Consider the following 26,663-nt stretch of genomic DNA (forward strand, 5'->3'; position numbering starts at 1 on the left):
CCCCCAAGGGAATTGTATGATAGCGCAGCGGGTTAAGCACACGTGTTGCAAAGCTCAAGGACCTGTGTAAGGATCCGGGTTCAAGCCCGCGGCTCCCCACCAGCAGGGCAGTTGCTTCACAGGTGATGAAGCATGTCTGCAGGTGTCTATCTTTCTCTCCCCCTGTTTGTCTTCCCCGTCCTCTCTCCATTTCTCTCTGTCCTATATAACAATGACAAAATCATCAATAAGAACAACAACAACAACAATAACTACAACAACAATAAAAAACAAGGGCAGCAAAAGGGAAAATAAATAAACCAAAAATAAATGAAATAAAAATGTTCCCCCAAATTATTTTCCTTTTCCTCACTGAAAACGTAGTCCTTCTTTGGGTCTCTTATCTCAGCCAGTGACACAGTCTACCTTTATCCTACTTAGTTTACCTTTATACAGGGATCTTCTTCTCCTTTCCTTCTCTCTTATTACTAAAGTTTTTGTTGGTTTGTTTTTCCAGAGCACTTATCAGCTCTATTGGTGCTGGGGATTAAATGTAGGACTTCAGAGGAGCCTATCGATCCTTTTAAGTTTTTTTTTTTTTAAGAAAAAGGTCCAGTGCAGGGTCTATGAATAAATTGTAGTAAATAAAATATTTGTATAGGTTGAACTAGATTAAAAATAGCTGTCTAGTTTTACAACAGAGTTTGAGAGTTTATCTTATGAAAATGTAAGTTGAGGTTAGGAGTGCTAAATTCATCCTTTGATGTATTTGTGTGTGTGTGTGTGTGTGTGTGTGTGTTAGCAATGTTAAAGGCAAAGAGAATAGACTTTTTGATTAATAAACTTTAGTAATGAGAGGGCTGGGAGTAGAATAGTGGCTATGTAAAGAGAATTTCATGCCTGAGGCAACAAAGGTCCCAAACTCAATCTCTAGCACCAACATAAACCAGAACTGTGCAGTGCTGCTCTGGTAAAAATAAATAAATAAATGCCTTCTACATATTTGAGTTTTCAACTTTAGTGTGTTCATTTAGTACAATATCTCTCCCCTTCCATATGAGGTTCCTTATTATTAAATAATTTGTTCTGTTTTATATCTTAATGCTTTCTAGCCACCAATTTGCAGATGCTATTGTGACACCAGCCTGAGTTCCCTAGGCAGATGACCTCACCAATGTGTCCTGGCACCCCACCTCCCCAGAGCCCTGTCCCATTAGGAAAATAAAGAAACAGGATGAGGGTTGAATTGACCTGTCAATGTCCATGTCCAGGAGAGAAACAATTACAGAAGGTAAGTCTCCCACCTTCTGCACCCCATAAAGATCTTTGGTGCATACGCCCAGAGGGATAAAGAACAGGGAAGCTTCCAGTGGAGGGGTTGGGATATGAAACTCTGGTGGTGTGAGTTCTGTGGAATTCTACCCCTCTTATTCCACAATCTCACTGATCAGTATTAAATCACTAATTAAAAAAGGGAAAAAAGTACCTCTCCCCTTTCTATTTGCCATTACTTAAGAAAGATAAATATCTGTTGAATAAATCCTTTGTACTATGCAATAATGAATGCTAAGTGATTAAATAGTGAACTGAGTAAATATGGTCCCTGCATACATGGAGTTTGCCCTTCTAGGCTCAAATTAACTTCTTTCTTTCTCTCTCTCCCTTTCTTTCTTTCTTTCTTCTTTCTTTCTTTCTTTCTTTCTTTCTTTCTTTTTTCCTCCTCCTCCTTCTTCTTCTCCTTCTCCTTATTCTTCTTCTTTTATTTATTAATGAGAAAGGAGGAGAGAAAGAACCAGATATCACTCTGGTATATGTGCTGCCAGGGATTGAACTCAGGACCTCATGCTTGAGAGTTCAATGCTTTACCATTGCCCACCTCCCGGACCACAACTCAAGTTTCTTTATTGTCTCCTCCCAACAACATATACAGACTCAGTTCATTATTTAGAAATTTGGGGGATGTAGCCTCTTTGTGTTATATCTTGTATCACAGGGTTTCTTTTTATTGTTATTACTTTCTTTTTTTTTTTTTTTTGCCTCCAGAGTTATTGCTGGGGTTCGGTGCCTGCACCACAAATTCACTGCTCCTAGAAATTTTTCCCCCCTTTTGTTGTCCTTGTTGTTTTATTGTTATTGTAGTTATTATTATTGTTGTTATTAATATAGTTGTTGTTTGATAGGACAGAGATAAATGGAGAGAGGAGGAGAAGACAAAGAGGAGGAGAGAAGGATAGACACCTGCTGACCTGCTTCACCGCTTGTGAGGCGACCCCCCCACAGGTGGGGAGACAGGGGCTTGAACTGGGATCCTTATGCCAGTTCTTGTGCTTTGTGCCATGTGTGTTTAACCTTGTGTGCTACTGCCTATCCCCTATTATTATTTTCTTTAAGTTCCCCTTCTTACTAGACTCTAAGCTGGCTTACATGAAGAAAAAGGTCTTTCATCAATAAATCTTTTTTTTAAAAAAAGATTTCATTTATTTATGAGAAAGACAGGAGGAGAGAGAAAGAACCAGATATCACCCTGGCACATGTGCTTCTGGGGATCAAACATGGGACCTCATCCTTGAGAGTCCAAAGCCCTATCACTGTGCTACCTCCGGGACCACCATCAATAAATCTTCTTATCATGCCTAGTATAGTGTTGGATGTTAAACTGGATTGAAGGGTCAGGTCTACAATCTAGGTATCATGACAAAAATTGGATTTCTAAATATGACCACAAGAAAGACACAGAGTGCAAGAATATTCTTTTTGTTTATGTGTGCCAATTTTCCTCACAGATTTTAGAACCCATTTCTAATGTGTATGTTCTCTAATATTCTAGGCAAACTGTTTTCTGCTTTAGAAGAATCCTTCCCATTCCTAAAGATGATAATGTTGTCATAAACATATATCCAATTTCCATTTTTAAATCTCTAATGTCTAGTGTACTAATAGTCTACAATTATTTTTGCATTCATTTTCTGTTTACGTAGAAATCATTCTTACCTTGAAGATTCCCATAAGCAGCAAGAAGATTTTCTTTTTCCTATTGCGTTGCATACTAATGCATTATAACGTAATGAAAGACTGTATGCCTTACTTTATTGTTCTTAATGCCATGGTTACTACAGGAATATTTCTAGGCAGATTTATTCTTCAGTGGTCTCGAGATATACTGCTCCCCACACAACCTTGTGTAGAAATTTTATATTGATTTATTTGAGATCGTTTACAGAAATCTCCTTCATCTTAATAGTAAGAATACTCACAAAAATTCCAACTATATGTGACAGTGGCAAGTCATGAATTTTGCATTGAATTTCTTAGTGGCAATGGAGACACTAAAAATAAATGGAGTGAAATTACATGACCAGTAGGTATTTCAAGTTCATAACCTGGAAGAAATGAGGATGCTTCTAATTAAAACTAGGCTCTCAAGTCAGTAAGATTTTAATATGGAAAAGAAACAATATTCTGAGCCTGGAATTACAGTTCTTAAAACTACATATGGTAATTGCCTACACCACAAACCTAGTAGAGGAGAAAATGATGCTAATTTTCACTCTGAAATATTTCCTACCAGATGTGGATTTCAACCTACCCATGAAGACTTATCAGACCATTAAGCCATATTTTGCTTTGGCAAGCATAGTAATTTGTAGATGAGAAAGTATGCATCAGATTTTTAAATGTGTGCATGTCTAACGGCAGGCTTAATATAATTTCATATATATTTACTTAGAAAGAATAAAATTTAATGTACCTTTTCCATCTCTAACTTGCTTGAAAGTTTTCCTGCATCATTTTTATATCTAAAAAAAAACCAAATTGATCTAGGTTATAATTTTGTCAAAATGTTATTTGTAAAGTCCTAATCAAAATGCTAATATTCTTTACCTTGGAACTGTTTTTGTTTTCTCTTTGCTCTCATTTGCTTCATGTCCATTATCACTTTCTACAAAATATTAAATCAGATAAAAATAGTCTTTAAAAAGGGTTAGTAATGTGTCTCTGTGTGAGTGTGTGTGTGTGTGTGTGTGTGTGTGTGTACAATGGAAGCATTCCCAGAAACTGAAAATTGAGTGGATTTATTCTGTGCAAACATAACATTCATTGTAACAAAGTATTTTATAAACACAAATATTCTCACATTTTTTCACTGTATCAGAGTAGTTTAACAGAATCAAAATGACTATAATGAAATATAATGATGTTTCCCAACAGAATACAGAAATTTAAAGTTTCCAATATTACACAGAAAAGTCATTTGAGTCCAAATGTGTAACCTGGATGTCTATGATAAAGACATTAGTGAGAGTATTTTACTAGGTCAGACTGAAAAATTCATTTCTCTTTTGCCAAAGAATATAAATTCAACTATTGGTAGGGTACAGCTTGATTTAAGTAAACAAAATAGGTAATGTAATGAACTTGTGCAAATATAAATAGTAGGGAAATATAGAAAAGAGGATGGTTAAATATATATGGATAATGAATTCAAATATGATCTAAAATTCTAGTTATGCTGATTACCCAAATGACAACTGCATCATCAGTATGAAATACCGTCAATTTCTAGTCCATGGTTGCTTTCTCCAGTGAAGTAAGTCATCTGTGTGGCCTCAACCTCTGCTTCAGCACTGATGATCTGCTGTGCCACAGCCTCGGCAATGGGCATCACCATGGCAGTAGTAGAAGTGTTGCTGAGCCACATAGATAGGAAGGCAGTGCTGCTCATGAACCCCAATGTCAGCCTGGAATGAGAAAGTCTTTAGTACGGGATGTAATCTCTAGATTAATTAGATGTAAGTTATCCAACTATGTAAGTTGTGTTTTACAAGCTGGCAATTCACTTTCTCAACATATGGAGAAATAAGACTCCTTCTAAATTACAAATAAATACTATTTATTATAAATATTATTTATTGTAAAAATAAAAAAAATCACAGGGAAGAGTCAAAAATTTCAAAATTCAGTGACACTTTAGTGCAGAAATTTTGATTATCAGGACTGTTGTTGTTATTTGGCTATATTTCTATAATATCCTGAAGTATATATCTTTAAAAAAGAGATTTATTTCTGACATCTTAAGAAAGATATTGCCCAAAACTGAAAGATGATAAAAAATTATAGCTGAGTTAACTATAGAGAGCTAAATACATCTTTTACATAAAGCATAATATATATGATATATACACATACCACACACACATATGTATGATTATAACATTATGGTCATATTTGAATTCTTTCTGAAGATGACCCAACATCAAATGCTAGCAGAATGTGGTACAACTCAGGACACCTTAATTTTGTTTAATTTTTTTGGTCAGAACTAAGTATTAAATGTGCCAGTGACGGAAATGGATGAGTAGTTTATTACTTTTAAATCTGACTTTTGGCTTGCTTGCTATCGAGTTCAATATTTGACAAGTAGAAGAAATAGTTCAAATAACTAGCTAAAATGAGGTTTCAAAATTTTCTGTAGATTCGATTATTGATGTTCTCCTGAACCGGACATTCCTACCAGTTTCTAAAACTGATATATATTACATTGTCTTTTCTTATAAATAGAGCAATTCTTATACCTTTAAATAACATACCTAAGACTATAGGATTTTAAGATGAATCTATAAAATTTTGAAAATCACATTTGGGAAAAATGAAATTTCTTTTGAATAGGAGATCTTGGAAAATTATTCAGAAGCACAGTTTTCCACATTAAAACATTTTTAAACATTTATTTATTTATTCCCTTTTGTTGCCCTTGTTGTTTTATTATTGTAGTTATTATTGTTGTTAGGTAAAACAGAGAGAAATGGAGAGAGGAGGGGAAGACAGAGAGGCGGAAAGAAAGATAGACACTTGCAGACCTGCCTAGCCGTTTTTGAAACGACTCCCCTGCAGGTGGGGAGCCTAGGACTCTAATGGAATCCTTACCTGTGTCTTTGCTCTTTGTGCCACCTTCGGTTAACCTGTTGCGCTACCGCCCGACTCCCACATCAAAACATTTTTAAAATGCTCTGTCTCCTAAAATAGATCTATAAGAAGTTGACTGTAAGTTTCAAATTCTAATAAGATGAATATTCTTAACGTGCAAATCAAATAAACTTCTAGAAATCCATTTTAACAGGAGATAATTCTAAAACAGAAAGCCATGTTTTTACTTTAGGCATGAGTAAGATGAAATATTTCAATAAATTCTGGGATCAAGTAAAGCTTGTGTGTGATAAAAATATCTTACATTGGGAGTCGGGTAGCGCAGCAGGTTAAGCACACTTGGCACAAAGCGCAAGGACCAGCTGAAGGACCAGCGGAGGATCCCTGTAAGAGCCCAGGCTCCCCACCTGCGGAGGAGTCACTTCACAGACGGTGAAGCAGGTCTGCAGGTATCTTTCTCTCCCCCTCTTTGTCTTCCCTTCCTCTCTCCATTTCTCTCCGTCTTATCCAACAACGATGACATCAATAATAACAACAGTAATAACTACAACAATAAGGCAACAAAAGGAACTAAATATCTAAAAAAAAAAAAGTCTTGAATTGGGAGTCGGGTGGTATCGCAGTGGGTTAAGCGCACATGATACATATGTAGTCCAAAGGAATTATGCAATAGAATTTAATACACTTTTATTTATTAAAAAAAAATACTAGGGAAGAACCACTTAAGGGTTTAAAGCATAATGCCATTATGTAAATGATTATGATACTAGAATTTTTAAAATTCTTATCTTTATTTTGTTTATTTGATAGAGACAGCCAGAAATTGAGGGGCGGGTGGTGATAGAAAAGAAGAGAGACAGAGGGACACATTCAGTCCTACTTTACCATTTGCAAAGCTTTTCCCCTGCAGGTGGGGACTGGGGGGCTTGAACCTGGATTCTTGTGCATTCTAACAGGTGCGCTGTACCACGTACGCCACTACCTGGCCCCTGACACTGGAATTTTTTTTTTTTTAGTTCACATTTTTGCTCTTAAAATCAGAATTAAAAGTAAGCTATCTCAAAAATAAATAAATAAATCTATTTCGTTAATTTAGTGAAAGAACATTAGTTGGAGGGGTCCTATGAAGAATGTCAGGTTCTATAAATGAAACTTCTTAACTGATTTCTTTTCTCTTTTTGCAACATTTCTTTTACAAAGGAAAAAAATGTTTACTTTGGAATCTTTCTGCAACCATTTGTATTTTGTCAGTAACAACTTTGTCTTTTGTTCTTAACATCCTCCCTGATGATCAGAAATGCTCTTGTACTAGTCTAGAATATGTAATCAGGCAAGTAAATAAGGGAGAAATGAAATCTACTCTGAAGTCTATCAGTCTTGTCTGTTCAGGTTCAAGGTTTCTCTCAGCTTTGACTCATAGGGTGCATAAAGGGTCAGGAAGCTGCACACACTTATTCCAGTCTCTCTGTAAATAGACTTGCAGTGAAAGGGAAGTTGTTTTTCCTCCTACAATTCAAGTACACTTTATATCAATTTCAGATTTACAGAAAAAAAAAGTCATGAGAAGTTATGCTTCAATAGAAATGATTGTCTGAATGTGCATTGCTTATTTATTTGCTCTGCAAAAAAAAAATCGATCTGTTCAGAATATAAACCTGCAACAGTAAACTCAGTACTTGCCATGCTGGGTTCACACCCACCATCATCACCATTCTCAAAGCAATCCTTTTGTGCAAATTCCATTTTTCTATTGATGTTGCTAAACAGATGACTCCAATTAGCAATAGGTGAAAATCCTTGAAATAAGCAGATGCCACCTGAAATTACAATTAACCCATAGTTATTTACATGGGTAGGGAGGGAAAGCACATTGTGAAAGAAAGCTACTATTTCATTGCTCTTAACTTTGACCTTTGACTACATTATCTATTTTGATGAGATAAATGCAGATGTATTTGAATACAAATTTAAGTGTTCTTTATTTTGAGAAATAAATAGTGGTATTAAGGAAAAATATAGAGGAAAAAAGTATCCAAGGTATTGTTTTATTTTTTTAATAGGAGAGCAGCACCAACAAAATGCCTTTTATGCCTTAATTTCTCTATCTTTAAGCTGCAATTAACTGAATTATAACAATGATTAAGATTTGGGGATTCTAGGGCAAGTGTCCAACTAGCCAATTTCTCTATTACTATTCAATGTGTCATAACCGCAGTAACACCTTCTTTTTACTTTCAAAACTATTTATTATAAAAAAACAACTCTTAAATATGTGCCAACAATAAATACATTTTTTGCTTGTACCATTCAAAGGATTAGTACTGTGTACAACATAAAGCAACCATTTGCAGCAAAATTTACCAAAAAGAAAAAGCTCTATCCAGTAAAAACGAATATAATCTTTACACTTTTTTTTTTTGTCTCCAGGGTTATTGCTGGGGCTCAGTGTCTGCACTACAAATCCACTGCTTCTGGAGGCTATTTTTTTCCTTCTCTTGTCCTTGTTTTTATTGTTGCTATAGCTATTATAATGGTGGTTATTGCTTTCATTATTGGATAGGACAGAGAGAAATCGAGGAGGGGAAGACAGAGGGGGGAGAGAAAGATAGACACCAGCAGATCTAATTCGGCCTATGAAGCAACCCCCTGCAGGTGGGGACCCGGGGACCCAAACCTTGAGCTTCATGCCATGTGTGCATAACCCCATGCACTACCACCCAGGCCCCAATCCTTACTCTTAAAATGATTTTGTGGTCAAATAAGTTTAGAAAAATTTCCACTATTAGAGTTTCTTTTCCTGTGTGCCTTCTTAGAATATTATTATGCTAATGCATACAGTAATTTTTCAAAGAGTGAAATATACTATACTACATCACTACACAATTTCTAGGTGTGCCAAATCATAGAAATTTGTTTTTGAGTAGTTTATAGTACTGATATTTGAGAGGCACAATTTAAAATAAATGCTTGGTGGATTTTCAGGGTCTTGGCTAAGGAGTGACAGAGACTGAAAGATTGCATGAGAAAATACCCAGATAAAACAAAAACAAAACACACACACACACACACACACACACACACAGGAACCTCATAACACAATCTACAAAGTTTAAGGAAACTAACTGAGAGCAGGTACATGTAAACAGGTGAGTGGAAAGATGTAGGGGAGAGCAATATGGGACTGAGGCAGCTTGGAGCAGGAGCTATACCAGCAACATGGGGGAGAGCACAGTCTCGGTACTAAGTGTTAGGCAGTAGCACAGAGATAACTGAGACTGTGGTATAGGGGGACTATAGGCCTGAGTGAGAATGAAAAAGTCAAGATGGCTGGGCCATGGGCAACAGCATCTACACCAGCCATCTCTGATAAGGAGCTGGCAACAACCATGGGAAACAGATGAGGTCATATTTAACTGCCCAGCTCCCAGTGACCTGAATAATTGGAAGACTGGCCCCACCCACAACACCACATATGAATAATACAGCCACAGCACCAACTTCCTGTTAAACAACAGAAATCACACTCAACTGAAACATGGACAAGAATTCAAAGGTTCATCACTTAGAAGACATGTCTGAGTTTGAATTTAAGAAGCCAATTATGAGGATAATTCAATACTCTAACCACAACATACAAACACAAATTAAAGAATATAGAGGTCTCTTTACCAAAGAGCTAAGAAATTCACAAAGAGAACTGTGAAAGGAAATACTGAGATTAAAGGAAACCCTTGATAATACTAAGGCTTGAAAATTATTGGTGTGCCTGAGGATGAGAGAAGGAGAGAGAGTCAGAGAGGACATTCAAATAAATAACTAGAGAAAATATTCCACACCTGGGCAACACTCAAAATATAGATAAAAAGCCAGCTGAATGGATACCAAAACTACTGAACAACAAACGACCAATGCCAAAACACATAATAGTAAAACTTTCCAAAAGTAAGTACAAGGAAGAAATATTGCAAACTGCAAGGGAGAGGAAGAAGCTTACACAGAGAAGCACAATCATCAGGCTCTCACTATATTTCTAAGTATAAACACAAAAAGCAAAAAAAAGGAACAGAATGGCATGGCTTAAAATAATGTCCTAAAATCACCTTTCAAAAGACTCAGATTAGCTAAATGAATTAAAGAACAGGGTCCATCTATTATATGTCTTCAGGAAACACATATCCAAAGAAAATACAAACAGAAAATTAATGTAAGAAACTGGAGCAAGATGTCCCAAGCTAATAATTCTGGAAAAAAAATAATAAGAGCAAGGACACCTATCCTGTTCTCAAATAAAAAGACGTTTAGGTAAAGAAAGTAAGCAGAGATAGAGAGGGACACTACATAATATTCAAAGGATTAATCCAATAAGAAGACATAACCATTTTAAATATGTAGGACCCAAACTCAGGTGTACCCAGATATATAAAACAAATACTGAATTTAAGGGAGACATTTACAGCAACACAATAATAGTAGGAGATCTTAACATACCACTCACAGAAAGAGACAGATCATCCAGTCAAAAAAAAAAATCAATAGGGAAATGGTAGTCTTAAAAGAAACTATAGACTAAGTGGGCCAAACAGATATAAACAGAAATTGGCATCCAAAAAGAAATGAATACATATTTTTCTCAAGTACATGTGGAATAGAGTTTACCATATGCTGTGTCACAAAGACAGCCTATAGAAATATATAAATATTAAATTATAAAATGTATCTTCTTGTACCATGATATATGAGGCCAGAAATCAACTACAGAAAGAAAAGAAACTGCCCCAAATGTCTGGAGACTAAACAACATGCTTCTGAGCAATACATAGATCATTAAAGAGATCAAAAATGAAATTAAGAATTACCTAGATACTGATGGAAATGAAGAAATCAACTATCAGACCTTATGGGAAGCAGCACAAGCAGTCCTCAGAGGGAAGTTCAGAGTAATACAGTCCCATATTAGTAAAGAAGAGATATCACTTCTAAACCATTGAACAACCTAACTGAACCAACTATGAGCAATTAAGAAACCCAATACTCAGCAGGAGGCAAGAAATAGTTAAGATCAGAGCAGAAATCAGTAAAATAGAACACAAAAAGACCATTAAAAAGTTTAATGAAACCAAGAGCTGGTTCTTTGAAAGGATAAATAAAATAGATAAACCACTAGCTACATTCACTAAGAGAAAAAGAGAACAAAATTATGGTAAAATCATTCAGAAATGAAAAGGAAATATTACAACAGATGAGGCAGAGCTACAAGGGACTATGCAAGACTGCTATGAACATCTATATGGAAATTAATTTGACAAATTAGAAGAAATGGACATATCTTTAGAGTAATACGAACTGTCAACCTTGACAAAAGAAGAAATAGACAAATTTAACAGGCCAATCAGTGCAGAAATTGAAACAGAAATAAAAAACCTCCTCAATGGGGGTGGAGCCAAGACGGTAACTGAGACAAAGCATGGCCTGAGCTCTGCGAGGAGGCTGATTCAAAACTGGGAAGTTTGGGTGAGAATAGGAATTCTGGGTCAGTAGTGGGATAGGGGTGCACTGGGTGGGCAGACAAGAACTAAAGAAAAGTCCTATAATTCATATTTGGGCTGGCAAACAGAAGCCAAAAAGGAAATCAGAGAGATTGGCTGGGAGTTTGTTGTTTTGCTAGTTCCCAACCCTCATACCAGCTACTCCTGGTGGGACTCCTGTGATGAGAATTTCTTTAGCAAGATTCCTGGATCAGCAGGGATGTCTTTCAAATGTGTGTCATTCAAAAGACATTGTAGGTAGCAGGAACTCTATCTGAGTGACAGCATACCTGACCAATCAAGGCCTCAGTCTTGCCTAGGGTAAGGTACCTGTGTTTTTCTGCTAATGGTTGAGTTCCCCTGATAGTTACCTCTTATAATTGACTATTTTTAGCTTGGTTTAGGAAAGAGACAAAGCTGTGTGGAGCAAATCTGTACTGGTTCAGTCTGCAGACTGACTGTTAGGGAATTTTATTTAATTTTATTCTTGTATCATTATTACTTGTGCTTGTCTCTTTTCCCCCCTCTCCAACTTGAGCAAAAGTAGCCATCTGATAGGTGATTGGGTGTGCTACACATTCTAGGAGGAACTTGCCCACCCCCCTTTTTCATTTATGAATGCTGATCTGAAAAATCTCTCCTTTAACTGCTTTTTTTTTCTTTCTTTTTTATTCACTGGCACTTGTTCGTGAATTATCTTGTAGAAGAGGTCTGACTGAGAGTATATTCTTTCTTCTACTTATCTCTCCCCCTGTGTCTCTCTCTTCTTTTCTTCTCTCTCTCTTCCCACTATCTTTAGAATTTATAGTTGACAGCTTATTTTTGTACTTGTCTATTCATACTTTTCCTTGTTTCTTTTCTTCTTTTTTTCTTTTTCTCTTTGTTTCCATTTTTATTGCTGGTTTTTGCTTTTAGAGTGGAAGTGTTGATTATCTCATTTTGGTTTATCTGCATTAATCTTTACTTTGACTGCTATTGTACTTTCTGAGGTTTGTGACTTTGTCTGAGAAAAGACTCTAATGGCCTATACTCACACAACACAACTGAAAAGTGATAGCACAGAAAAATACAAACCATACCAACTAAAAAAAAAAAAGTCGAATGGAGAGCAAATAAAATTGCTAACACAATAAATGAGGACAAGATCCCAGAAGAAACTCCAATTAAGTCAGAAGCAATTATGGATAAGAGAACTATCCAAACAGTAATGGAAATATTAGCTACAGAAATTAAGACAACTATTGAGGTAAGGGCTCACAGAAATAGGGAAACAACAGATGAGATCCTCAAGGAAAATACCAACTACCTCAAGGTAATTAGAGAACTGAAAACTGTCAGGCATTAAACCAGCTCCCCCTGCTCCATGCTGCATTGCTGATAGTATGGCCTATTTACATAATCATTGTTTTGCCTAATCTATCTTCTTTCTACCTCGAGACCTGCCCTGCCTGCAGGGTAACATTAATCCCACTGGCTAAAACCCTTGCAACAGTTGCTAAGGAAGCTTCCACCTTCCCAGCATGCTTTTGCCCTTCTCCACCCCCTTTCCCAGCCATTTCTGTTTCCAAATTTCCACTTCTGGTTTTATCCTATAAAGCCACTTCTGTTTCTCCTTTCTCTCTCTTCATCAGTGGCCTAGCAGTGGGGCTGTGAGAGTCTCTTTGCATAACCACTGGATTATCTCTACCCCATGATGCTTTATCTCTTGGTTAGGAGTCAGTGATTAAGCTAAGAAGCCTACTTATAGTTTAAAAGCCCTCAGGCTCTTATAGTTTACAGGAAATAAAAAAAGAACAAAAGAGGCTTCTAGGTCACTGTGCTCCAACTCAAGAATTAAAATAAAATTGAAACAACTGTCAATTTCCACAACCATGAACCATTTAATTAACTTACTTAGACATAATTCAATCCAGGCAACAGTGATAAGTAATTTGAAAAGTACTGAGAGAGGGACCTCATAACATACTATATAGAATGGTTAAACCAACAAGAAGAAATATTGGAGAAATGAACCAGGACAAGAGTACAGCTAAAAGCCCCCCAAAAGTTTAAGAACAAAATAATGAGGTTAACATCCAAACACTAGTTAAGAAAATAATAACAGGAGTGAGTAAAGAGTGTGTAAGTATTGTCATCAGAAATGCAGAAGCAACAAATGAAACTCTGGCAGAAAACACTAATTATCTCAAGATCATTAGAGAGCTGAAAGCTGAAATACCTGAGCTAAGAATACAACTAGCTGAATAAGCTAAAAGAGTATCAGAACAGGGTAACAAAATAGATGAACTTCATAAAACAGTAGAGGGGAGAGAGAATAGAATCAATGAGGCTGAAGACAGAATTAGCAAGATCAAGGACAAATTAGAGACAACTAAAAAAGAAATAAGAGATCTGAAAAAGAGATTAAGAGATACTGAAAACAACACAGACCTATGGGATAACTTCAAAAGAAATTAAGTACGCATTATTAGCTTACCAGATCAAGAAAGAGAGGGAGGGGAAGAAAGTATTCTTCAGGACATAATAGCTGAGAACTTCTCTAATCCAGAAAACATCAAAGACATAAAGGTTCAAGAAGCCCAGAGGGTCCAAACAGAATTAACCCAGACTTAAAGACACTAAGACACATCCTATTTAGAATGGAAAGGAATAAATGGAAAGAATAAAGCAAGGATCTTGAAGGCTGCAAGAGAAAAACAAAGAGTCCCCTACAGAAGAAAACCCATAAGATTAGCAGCAGACTTCTCCACATAAACACTACTGGTCAGGAGAGAATGGCAGCATATCTATCGAGTGCTCAATAAGAAAGGCTTTCAACCAAGACTACTGTATCCTGCTAGACTGTCATTCAGACTAGATAGAGGCATAAAAACCTTCTCACACAAGCAACAGTTGAAGGAATCAACTATCACCAAGCCTGCCCCGAAAGAAGTTCTTTAAGGTTTTCTATAAGCAGCCAGACCACCATAAATAGGCTATATATTAGAACACTCTAAAACTCTACAAGAATGGTGTTAAAATATCTTCAATATTTGATATCAGTAAATGTCAATGGTCTGAATTCACCTATTAAAAGCCACAGAGTAGGAAGATGGATCAGAAAACACAACCCAACACTATGCTGTCTACAGGAAACCCACCTAACTCAACAAGACAAACATAGACTCAAAGTGAAAGGATGGAAAAGTATTATACAATCCAATGGACCACAAAAAAGCTCAGGAACAACTACTTTCATATTTGATAGAATAGACTTTAAAATCAATAAAATTAAAAAAAAAAAGCGATGGACACTACTTAATGCTCAGAGGATCAGTCAATAAAGAGGACTTAACAGTTATTAACATCTATGCACCCAATAAGAATCTATATAAATACATCAAACATCTACTGAAGGAGTTACAGCAATATATTAACAGCAACACAGTCATAGTAGGGGACTTCAACAACCCTCTTTCTCAGATTGACAGATCATCCAGGCAGAAAATCAGTAAAGAAGTGAGGGAGCTAAATGAGGAAATAAACTAGAATTATTGGACATTTTTAGAGCCATTCATCCCAAGAAACTGGAATACACATTTTACTCAAGTCCACATGGGTCATTGTCAAGGACATACCATATGTTAGGTCACAAAGACAGCATCAGCAAATTTAGCATTAAAATCATTCCATGAATCTTCTCACACCACAGTGGAATTAAACTAACACTTAACAATCAACAAAAGATTAGTAAAAGTCCCAAAATGTGGAAGCTCAACAGTACACTATTTAACAACTACTGGGTCAAAGAGGAAATCAAGGAAGAAATCAAAATGTTTTGAGAGTTCAATGGAAATGAAGACACAAGCTATCAAAATATTGGTAACACAGCTAAGGCAGTACTGAGAGGGAAATTCATAGCCATACAAGCACACATTACCAAACAAGAAAAAGCACAAATAAACAGCCTGATTTCACATCTGAAACACATAGAAGAAGAACAAAGGAACCCTAAATCAACCAGAAGGACAGAAATAATTAAAATTAGGACATAAATCAATAAGAAAATAAAAAAACTATAGAAAAGATCAGCAAAAGTAAATGTTGTTTCTTCGAAAGAGTGAACAAAATCTACAAACCTTTTGCCAGACTCAAATAACAAAAAGGGGGAAAACCCAAAGAAACTGGATCATAAATGAAAGAGGAGATATCACAACAAACACTGCAGAAATTCAGAATATCATGTGAGGCTTCTATGAACAACTATATGCCACTAAGCTAGAGAACCTGGAAGAAATGGACAATTTCCTAGATACCTATGAACTTCCAAAATTAAAGAAAGAACTAGATAATATGATCACAACTAATGAAATTGAACCAGTTATTAAAAACTCTCCCAAAAATGAAAGACCTGGACCAGATGATTTTACAAATGAATTCTACAAAACCTTCAAAGAAGAACTAATACCTCTACTTTTAAAAGTCTTCCAGGAGATTGAAGACACTGGAATACTCCCTTCCTGCTTCTATGAAGCTAACATAAATATACCAAAAGCAGACTAGGACACAACCAAAAAAGAAAACTACAGACCAATATCTCTGATGAACATAGATGCTAAAATATTGAACAAAATTCTAGCCAACGGGATACAACAGTATATTAAAAAGATTGTTCATCATGACCAAGTGGGGTTTATCCCAGGGACGCAAGTTTGGTTTAATATACGCAAATCCATAAAAGCACTAAATCAATAAAAGCCAGACCAAAAACCACCTGGCCAGATCAATAGATGCAGAGAAAGCCTTTGAAAAAATACTCAATGGTGAAAAACTGGAAGCATTTCCCCTCAGATCAAGTACTAGACAGGGATGCCCACTATCACCATTACTATTCAACATAGTGTTGGAAGTTCTTGCCATAGCAATCAGGCAGGAGCAAGGAAATGAAGGGATACAGATTGGAAGAGAAGAAATCAAATTGTCCCTATTTGCAGATGACATGATAGTATACATAGAAAAACCTAAGGAATCCAGCAAGAAGCTTTTGGAAATCATCAGGCAATAGAGTAAGGTGTCAGGCTACAAAATTAACATACAAAAGGCAGTGGCATAACTCTATGCAAACATTACGTTAGAAGATATTGAAATCCAGAAATCAATTCCTTTTACTATAGCAACAAAAACAATAAAAGATCTAGGAGTAAACCTAACCAAAGAAGTGAAAGACTTGTATACTGAAAATCATGAGTCACTACTCATGGAAATTGAAAAAGACACAAAGAAGTAGAAAGATATTTCATGTTCATGGGTTGGAAGAATTAACATCATCAAAATGAATATACTACCCAGAGCCATATACAAATTTAATGCTATCCCCATCAAGATTCCAACCACATCATTTAGGAGAATAGAACAAATGCTACACATTTTTATCTGGAACCATAAAAGACCTAGAATTGCCAAAACAATCTTGAGAAGAAAGAACAGAACCGGAAGCATCACACTCCCAGTTCTCAAACTGTATTATAGGGCCATTGTCATCAAAAGTGCTTGGTACTGTAACATGAATAGACACACTGACCAGTGGAATAAATGTGAGAGCCCAGAAGTAAGCCCCCACATCTATGGACATCTAATCTTTGACAAAGGTGCCCAGACTATTAAATGGGAAAGCAGAGTCTCTTCAACAAATGGTGTTGGAAAAAATGGGTTGAAACATGCGGAAGAATGAAACTGAGCCATTATATTTCACCAAATACAAAAGTAAATAAATTCCAAGTGGATTAAGGACTTGAATATTAGACCAGAAACTATCAGATACTTAGAGGAAAATATTGGCAGAACTCTTTTCCACATAAATTTTAAAGACATCTTCAATGAAACAAATCCAATTACAAAGAAGACTAAGGCAAGTATAAACCTATGGGACTACATCAATTGGCTTGAACTGGGATCCTTATGCGATTCTGGCACTTTGTATCATGTGCACTTAACCTGCTGCACTACCACCTGACTCCTGGTATTTTGTTCTTTGGAACTGGATGGAATTGGAGATTATGCTCAGTGAAGTAAGTAAGGAAGTCAAGGACAATTACAGGATAGTTTCTACTCATATGTGGAATTTAGAGAATTGAAAGAGTTACTAGAAAACAAAGGGTGACTCTCCTGGTTAAGAGCTCACATTAAAGTACACAAGGAGGATGGTTCAAATCCCTGGTCCTGACCTGCAAGGGGGAAAGCTTCAGACACCTGTAGGTCTCTTTCTGTTTCTCTTCATTTTTATCTCCCTTTCCCCTCTCAATTTCTATCCAACAATAAATAAATAAAAATATTTTGAAAAAAAGTTAACTCATATCTAAGACTGTGGAAAACTATAAATGTTATTTAGAGAGTTGGGGGTGGTGACACAGGCCTTTGGTGATGCGAAATGTATGAAATTATAATCCTATTAATTTATAATGGCATAAATCAGTATTAATTTAACATGTCAGTCAGGGGGGATATGTTATTATTTTTGTTACTATAGTGAATGGGATTAAGTTCTGGATTTTTTCTTCTTCTGACTTAATGGAATGTCACTGACTTTTGTGCATTAATATTGTAGACTGACACCTTACTATATTGCCATATAATACCCAGTAGCTTCCTAATGAATACTTTATATTTTTCTATGTACACTGTCATATCATCTGCAGATAGTTACAGGTTGACTTTTTCTCTTTTAATCTGTGTACCTTTAATTCCTTTCTCTTTCCTGATTGCTATGTCAAGAATCAAACACAATGTTGAATAGTAATGGTGATCGTAGGCAACCCTGTCTAGTATCTGATTTAAGTGGGAATGCTTCTAGTTTCTCACCATTGAGTATAATGTTGGCTGTAGGTTTGTTATACATGGACTCCACTAGGATAGAAACAGAATATTCAACAAAGAAAATATCCAAAGGACCAAAAGACATGAATAAATGTTCCAAGTCATTGATTGTCAAAGAAATATAAATAAAGACATCAGTGAGATACCACTTCACCTTTATGATAATGTCATACATCAGAACAAATAGCAGCAACAATGATGGAGAGACTATGGGGGCAAATTAACCCTCTTGCACTCTTGGTAGAAATGTAAATTGTTCCAACCCTTGTGGTGAACAATCTAGAGAACTCTTGGAAGGCCAGAAATGGGCCTACTCTATGACCCAGAAATCCCTTTTCTGCAGATATATCCTAAGAAACCAAACACACCTATTCGAAAAGATTTATGTATACCTATGCTCATAACAGCACAATTTGTAATAGTCAAAACTTGGAGACAACACAGGTGTCCAACAACAGATGAGTAACTGAGAAAGTTGTGGTATATATACACACTGCTCAGCTATTAAAAATGGTGAATTTGCCTTCTTCAGCTCATCTTGAATGGAGCTTGAAGATATCATGTTAAGTGAGATAAACCAGAAAAAAGGATGAATATGAAATGATCTCACTCAAAGACAGAAGCTAAGAAATAATAACAGAAGAGGAAACACAAAGCAGAACTTGGACTGGGTTTGGTTTATTACACTGAAGTAAAGGACTCTGGGGAAAGTGGAAGTGCTTTTAGTTCCTGGCACACAGTGGTGTAAGTGGGTGGTGAAAAATTGAGAAAGTTTATACATATACCAACAAATGTATTTACTGTTTACTGTAAACCATGAGTTTCCCCAATAAAAAAAAAGAAATTGCTCACTATCTAATCTCATCTAGTCTTGTTGTTTAAATAACATCAACATATTGGTGATTCTCAAACCTTTAGTTCCATATCAGCTCTTTCTCATGAACTTTGGACTTATTCTCCTAACTTCTTACTCAACATCTTTACTTAGACATTAAATTGTTTGTTCAAACATAATGTCCAGTCCAAACTTCAGGAGTCAGTTCATTTCCAACAGAAAGCCTACTCTGCTCATAATCTTCCTCATTTCACATGATGGCAACTACAATTTCCTAGTTGGCAAAAAAAAAGAACTGTGAGGGACACTTCACTTCTTTCTATGTTATGCTATATGGAACAATTGAGGAATTTTTGTTGGTTTTGCCTATATTATAAGAAGCCTACTCTGCTCATAATCTTCCTCATTTCGCATAATGGTAACTACAATTTCCTAGTTGGCAAAAAAAAAAAGAACTGTGAGGGACACTTCACTTCTTTCTATGTTATGCTATATGGAACAATTCAGGAATTTTTGTTGGTTTTGCCTATATTATAAGTAAGTAATGTTCAATACCTGTATTACCACCATCTAATTACCATGGTATCTCCTCTAAATCAATGCAATAACTTATTACATATCATCTACTAACTTACTTCAATATTATTACTCAACACCGTAACCCAAGTTGTCCCTTTAGATGTCAATGATCTTGTCAGTTTTCCATTCAAACTCTCCAGAGAATCTTATTGAAGAATTAGAAACTTGCACAGGACAATGTAGGCCCTAGATGGTTCAGATTTTCATCACATTATCTCCCAACAAAATTTCCTGTCATTCTCTCCTGCACTAGTAATTGCTCCAGTCATACTACAGTTAAATACCTAGTCATAGATGGTCTTTTCGCTTTGTATTTCCCTATCAGCAAATGGTTCCTTATAAAGCCAGTGACAAATTCCCACGTCTTCTATAAATTTATGTTAAGGATTGACATCTCACTGAGGTCTACTCTGATCATCCTGATTAAAATTATAGACTCTTCTCCTTCTCACTATCCTGTTGCAGTTTTTTTTACCCATAGTTACAATTACCTTCAAGGTCACTGTGTAGTTTAGCTATTTATTGAAGTATATTACTTCTTGTCTTCTCCTAGAAAGACAGGGAATTTTTTACCTGATTTTATTCATTGACTATTCCCAAGTATTTGGTAGAGTCCTACCACGTAAATATTTTCTGAAGGAATATGTAATATGATGTCTACAAATATGCAATGTATATATACAGTTAAGTATATACATTTTATAGAAGTTTATTTAAATAATAAAGATATACATCTTGGAATAGCTAATTTAAGGTTTAATTCAATTTAAGGTTTATTATTTATTATTAAGGTTTATTATTTAAGGTTTATTATTTATTTATTATTTAAGGTTTAATTTAAGGTTTATTTAAGGTTTAATTTATTAAATTTATTATTTAAGGTTTAATTCAATAAGACGAAACCGCTATGTTTATTGATACTCTTCAGTGGGATGATGTGCTCTGTTGTAGTAGCCATTTAGTATTAGATTAATAATTAGCCAAAGTAGGCTCAGGAAAAAACTAATATAGTCAGGGGCCCTTTGGAATGTAAAATAGGCCAATTAGCTATCTCCAAAACAGAGACTACAAATCTTCATCTGCAATATTCCAGCCTTTAGGTTCGTTATTAGTCAACAATTTGTTTGGCTTTATATGTTAACTCTTTTTTCAGCCACCAGATTCCAGATGTTGCCATGATGCCAACTGGACATTCCTGGGCAGGAAACCCCACCAATGTATCCTGGAGCCCCGCTTCCCCAGAGCCCTGCCCCACTAGGGAAAGAGAGACAGACTGGGAGTATGGATCAACCTGCCAATGCCCATGTTCAGCAGCGAAGCAATTCCAGAAGCCAGACCTTCCACTTTATGCATCCCATAATGACCCTGGGTCCATACTCCCACTTTCTTTCTTTTTTAAAAAAATATTTATTTATTTATTCCCTTTTGTTGCCCTTGTTGTTTTACTGTTGTAGTTATTCTTGTTGTCGTCACTGGATAGGATAGAGATAAATGGAGAGAGGAAGGGAAGACAGAGAGGGGGAGAGAAAGATAGACACCTGCAGACCTGCTTCACTGCCTGTGAAGCGACTCCCCTGCAGGTGGGGAGTCAGGGACTTCAACCGGGATCCTTATGCTGGTCCTTGCGCTTTGTGCCATGTGCGCTTAAGCTTAACCCGCTGTGCTACTGCCAGATTCCCATAAATTTATTTTTTATATTTATTTATTTATTTATTTATACCAGAGCACTGCTCATCTCTGGCTTATGGCTTATGGTGGTTGCAGTGATTGAACCTGGGACCCTGGAGCCTCAGGCACAAGAATCTCTTTGCATAATCATTATGCTATTTATCCCTGCTTACCCACTTTCTTATTCTTACTAAAGAATAAGAAAGCTATCAGGGGATGGGATGGGATACAGAGTTCTGACCGTAGGAATTGTGTGGAGTTGTACTCCCCTTATCCTGTGGTTTTTGTCAGTGTTTCATTTGTATAAATAAAATTTAAAATAAATAAAGCTAAAAATTAGACAAAGTAAACTTAAAACTACAGTGGCCAAAGATTATGATTTGTAGGCTTTAAGCTTAGATGAGGATGCTACAAACAGATTATTTTCCTTTGACACTTAGTTAAGATTTTAAGAATTTGCAGTAGGTTGGAATGATAATAATTTTCAAAACACACAAGAATATATTGAGTTCCAATATATACAGTAGTTTCACTTCATTTGATTATAATAAAAACCTTTGGATCATATGGCATCATTCTTTCCTATGTATAAATGAGAAGACTATTTCTAGAATGATGTAAAATCTATAGTCAATATCATATTTTAAAAAATTAATTAATTATTTAAAAATTAATTATTCCCTTTTGTTGCCCTTGCTGTTTTATTGTTATAGTCATTATTGATGTTGTTGGACAGGACAGAGAGAAATGGAGAGAGGAGGGGAAGACAGAGAGGGGGAGAGAAAGGTAGACAACTGCAGACCAGCTTCACTACTTGTGAAGCGACTCCCCTGCAGGTGGGGAGCCAGGGGCTTACACTGATCCTTGAGCTTTGCCTCATCTGCGCTTAACCCGCTGCGCTACCGCCTAACTCCCAATATCATATTTTAAGCTTATATCTCCTGGTTAAATCTCTAACTAATTTTCTGTAGTTTTGGCCAGTGATTTCTGATTAAAAGTTCAACTGCACTATCTGAATAGAGAGAGGATCACAACACTAAAAAAATTTCTCCACTGCAAGTCCTAAGGACTTTGATTTGTTACAAATTCCTGGTAAGTTAAACAGTTGAAGAAGTTACATAAAATGTAAAGCAGATTTAGGCCAGTATACTAGAGAGAGATACATAGATTCACTAAGCTTTGTAAAAGAGACTGTGTCTTGAAGGATCTGTTCATTTTTTAAAATTATAAATAATGATAATACCAACTAATATATATTGAATGTTACTGAAAGATAACACTCAAGTAAAAGTTTCTTTTTGTTGTCATCTGTCCCTGTTTTCTAACTTTTACTTAAGTGTTATAACTGGAGGCAGTTCTAGGGAGAGAAAATAGGATGGTGGCAATGACAGAAATTGTATTATTGAGATTCAAGAAAGAAGTTGAAACCTGAAAATCATAAAGCATAGAGGTGAGAAGACTTAAAGAAGAAACTACATGTATTTTCAAACTGTTTTTTGTTAAATATTTATTGTGTGTGTAAGGAATAGGATAAGAGAAATGATAGAGCTCAGAGCACCATGTTCGTTCACTCTAGAATATGTGATTCAGGGGATTAAACCTGGAGCCTCAATTATGTTAAGTCCTGCACTCTACCTGCTGAGCCAACTTCCTGGCCACAATAAAAAAGTGATGTTTATGTTTAAATTCCAAAAATAATATCATACAGAACAAAGATGAGGTTTATTTGTAGATTGTTAAGTGTTAGCAAAGTTAAAAGAATAAAAGATATTAAGCTTCAGGCTGGAACTTAGCAAAGTTAAATTGCTGTTGTCTTGAATTTATTTAAACACGATATGCAATTCTTTGTGGGGCAATGTAGACAGACACAAAGAAGTCTTTAAGACTTTCTGAGAGAAATTGTCACAGGGTACAATGTGAATGACTAAAGAATAAATTAAAAAATCCTTTAAGATAAAAAAATCTATGCTTATACAAATAGTTTAAGGATTACATCTCTGGGTATAAGAAACAACTTGGTAGGTTGAAGCCCAAGTAAATCAACTGCCATTAACACCTATACTAATTAAGGTCCCCTATTCTGAAAAGGAGCAGAGGTATTATTTTGGACATTTCCACAATGTCAAGCCTTCCAAGACACCTTTGCCCTCCTACTTACTGAACCTGCTTGCTACAGAAATGCCCCTTGACTCCACTTCATCTTGTTACTATTTCAGTTTCTGTTAGAGAGTCAATTTATTCATCTTGATTATTGCTAAGTCACAGGAGATAAATATGTTAAATATGTAAATAAGTCTTTTAAACTTAATTATCTCCTAGGATACCCTGGCATCCCAATCCAGCAGTACAGTAAGTAATAATTTGATAGCATACTTGTGAAAACTAGCCAATTCCTTATTTTTATGTTTCCTTCATTAAATGTTTCATAGAACTTTGAAGTCTTTTATAAACTTTCAAAATTATGGGGGGCAGCAGAACTTCAGACCTGGCTCCATTAGTTTTTAAAGAGTGATGCTTAGAAAAAAAAAAAAGGGAGAGGCAAGGGTTATGAAAAACAGCAAATGCAGTGATGAAATAGTTGCAGGAAGGATTAGAAATTTTAAAAAAAGGAAAATTTGGTCTCCAAAATGAGGCAGAGGGGATGAATGACAAGAAAACATGGGAGGGGTTAGTTCCTCTCAGAAAAAAAAATATATATACTCACAGATAAATTTAAAAGAAATCTCCACCCATATCATAAGGCAGATGAACCCTAGATAGAAGCAATATTGGACCTGGGTGGAAGACAGAAGTCCAAAGGTAATAGCTTGCATGAACTGGCATTTTGAACTTGACATCTTTCCTGACAGTGCTTCAGCTAGGTGTATGCAGGGAAACCAGACACTGCATGGTGATAGATATTCTGGTTTCAATGCACTTCATGCTTTTAATGGGAAACTGAATCCATTTCCTTCATATGAATACTTTTAAATTATATAAAGGTAAGAAACGCCTCTCAGCATGAATAAACTCTTCTCAGCAAGAACAAAATAGAAATAGACATGAAAGTTAATTTGGCTTTATCCTTTGAAATGGCAGTTTTCTGAGAAAGAAAACAAGGAAGCGTTTTCTTCATTAAAAACAAAAATTGCTTTTCCAGCACTGTGTGAAACTGATTTCTGCGGAATAGAAAAAAGTGTGAACGTGTTGGCCCTTTTGTTTGGGAGGATGGACAGGACATAGATGTCAGTCTGGGAACAATGGACATGCATGTCTCCTACTGACACACATGATACAAGAAACTGTAGCCCATGCTTTGTTCTGTCATCCTGAAAGCAGAAGTCAAGAGACAAGAAACAGCTGAAACTTTGGAAAACATATGTGTAGAAGCATTATCAACATGATCAGCTCTCCTTTTAAATACAGCTTTTATTGAAAGTAGCACCACGATATATGCAACCTATTACAAAAAACATTTGTAAGAGAACTTACATTCTTAGAAGGCATGATTCCAAACAATGGGAAAATTAAGCCAGGCAACAATGCTGTTACTGACAGAGGTAAAGCTTCTGTAAGCCAAAATGTAGCAACAACAAAGAGGACATAGGCACATTCTGCTTCCTGGAAAGACAAAGACAAAATGTAAGAAAGGAAATCACTGCTCAGGGAAAGAAGAGGAAACTTTGAAGGCCTCAGTACATTTGAGCTGAGCAATAAATAATTACTTTTCTTTTTTTTTTAACTTTTAAAAATATTTATTTATTTTCCCTTTTGTTGCCTTTGTTGTAGTTATTACTGTTGTCGTTGTTGGATAGGACAGAGAAAAATGGAGAGAGGAGTGGAAGACAGAGAGGAGGAAAGATAGACACCTCCAGACCTGCTTCACTGCCTGTGAAGTGACTCCCCTGCAGGTGGGGGAGCCTGGGGCTGGAACCAGGATCCTTACGCTGGTCTACTTTGCGCCACTTGAGCTTAAGCCACTGGCTACCTCCAGACTCCCAAATAGTTATTTCTTAAGGGTTCTAAGAGACAAAAATAAATTAAAAAATCAAAGATATAAAGAACTTCTCATTCATAAAGCAGTCTAAAGAACTTCTTCAGTGGCCAAGTGGTGGCAAACCGGATTAAGTGCACCACCGGATTAAGTGCACATTACAGTGTTCAAAGCCCTAGTCCCCACCTGCAGGGAGAAAATTTCAGGAGCAGGAGAGCAGTGCTGCAAGTGTCTGTTTCTCTCCCTCTCTAATCCTCTTCCCTTTAAATTTCTCTCTGTCCTATAAAATAAATTTTAAAAGTTTAAAAATATTTTTTAAAAACTTCAAAACATATAACAGCTTGTAGTCAATTTTATTTAATCGTATTAGTACATATGGCCAGTTCATTTGGCCTATAGAGGCCTACAGAATATAGGAGAGACAGAGATAGAGGGGGAAGAGAGAAACACTACAACAATGATGCTGCCTCCAACATTGTGGAGGCTGGACTTGAACCTGAGTAGAGCACATGACAAAGCAGCAACCATCCAAATGACTTACTTTACTAGTCCTATACCTGCCTTTTAAATGCACTTCTCCTTCCCTGATTGGATAGAATCTCGCATACCTTCTTCCCTTTCCTTCTACAAAATGGAGTAACAGATTAAGAAAAAAATAATAATAATTGTGATGTCTTGTGTCAGAGAGGAGACAGTGTCAAACTTTATAATATGAATGGCTTTTATTATTATTATTATTTTTAATGAGGGGGTTAATGTTTTACAGTGCATTCATTGCTATATGCGTAAAATTTCACTATGTACCAAGCCCCCAAAGTTATATTCCTCCCCTTCCCCTTGCTCCCCAGAGTCCTCTGCTTTGGTGCAACATACCATGTCCAGTCCATGCTTCACTTTGTCCTTCTCTCTCTCTCTCTCTCTTGCTGTATCTTTTGGCTTATCTCACTTAACATGATGTTGTCATGTTTCATTCAAGAAGATGAAAAGGAAATAATTTCAACATTATTAACAGCTGAGTAGCCACTCATATGCTGTTGGACATCTGGGTTGCTTTGAGGTTTTGGTGATTACAGACTATGCTGCTATGAGCATAGGTATATATAGATCTCTTCTGATAGGTGTTTCTGTTTCCTCTGGGTAAATCCCCAGGAGAGGAATTGCTAGGTCACAAGGTAAGTCCATTCCTGGTGTCCCCATAAGTCTCCAAATTGCTTTCCATGATGGTTGGACCACTTTGCACTCTTACCAGCAATACAAATTATGTCCTTTTAATTTTATTTACGTATGAAAGAAAACATAGAAAAGAAAGACTGATTTAATATTGTGA

General features: G+C 36.0%; 1 protein-coding gene across 2 annotated transcripts in view; it reads right to left on the reverse strand.

Annotated features, from left to right (window-relative positions):
• The window catches only part of SLC13A1 (solute carrier family 13 member 1), a 120,908-nt gene that overhangs the window by 65,078 nt on the left and 29,167 nt on the right, over positions 1-26,663 (reverse strand). For both annotated transcript variants that reach the window (XM_007531674.3, XM_016191927.2), the window contains exons 2-6: positions 24,835-24,963; positions 7,585-7,721; positions 4,531-4,718; positions 3,862-3,919; positions 3,728-3,776 (exon numbers count right to left, since the gene is read on the reverse strand). In XM_007531674.3, the coding sequence (XP_007531736.1) occupies positions 3,728-3,776; positions 3,862-3,919; positions 4,531-4,718; positions 7,585-7,721; positions 24,835-24,963 (561 nt within the window). The remainder of the gene's footprint in view (positions 1-3,727; positions 3,777-3,861; positions 3,920-4,530; positions 4,719-7,584; positions 7,722-24,834; positions 24,964-26,663) is intronic.

This window comes from Erinaceus europaeus, chromosome 8 (genome assembly GCF_950295315.1).
Source record: "Erinaceus europaeus chromosome 8, mEriEur2.1, whole genome shotgun sequence".
Classification (NCBI taxonomy): domain Eukaryota; kingdom Metazoa; phylum Chordata; class Mammalia; order Eulipotyphla; family Erinaceidae; genus Erinaceus; species Erinaceus europaeus.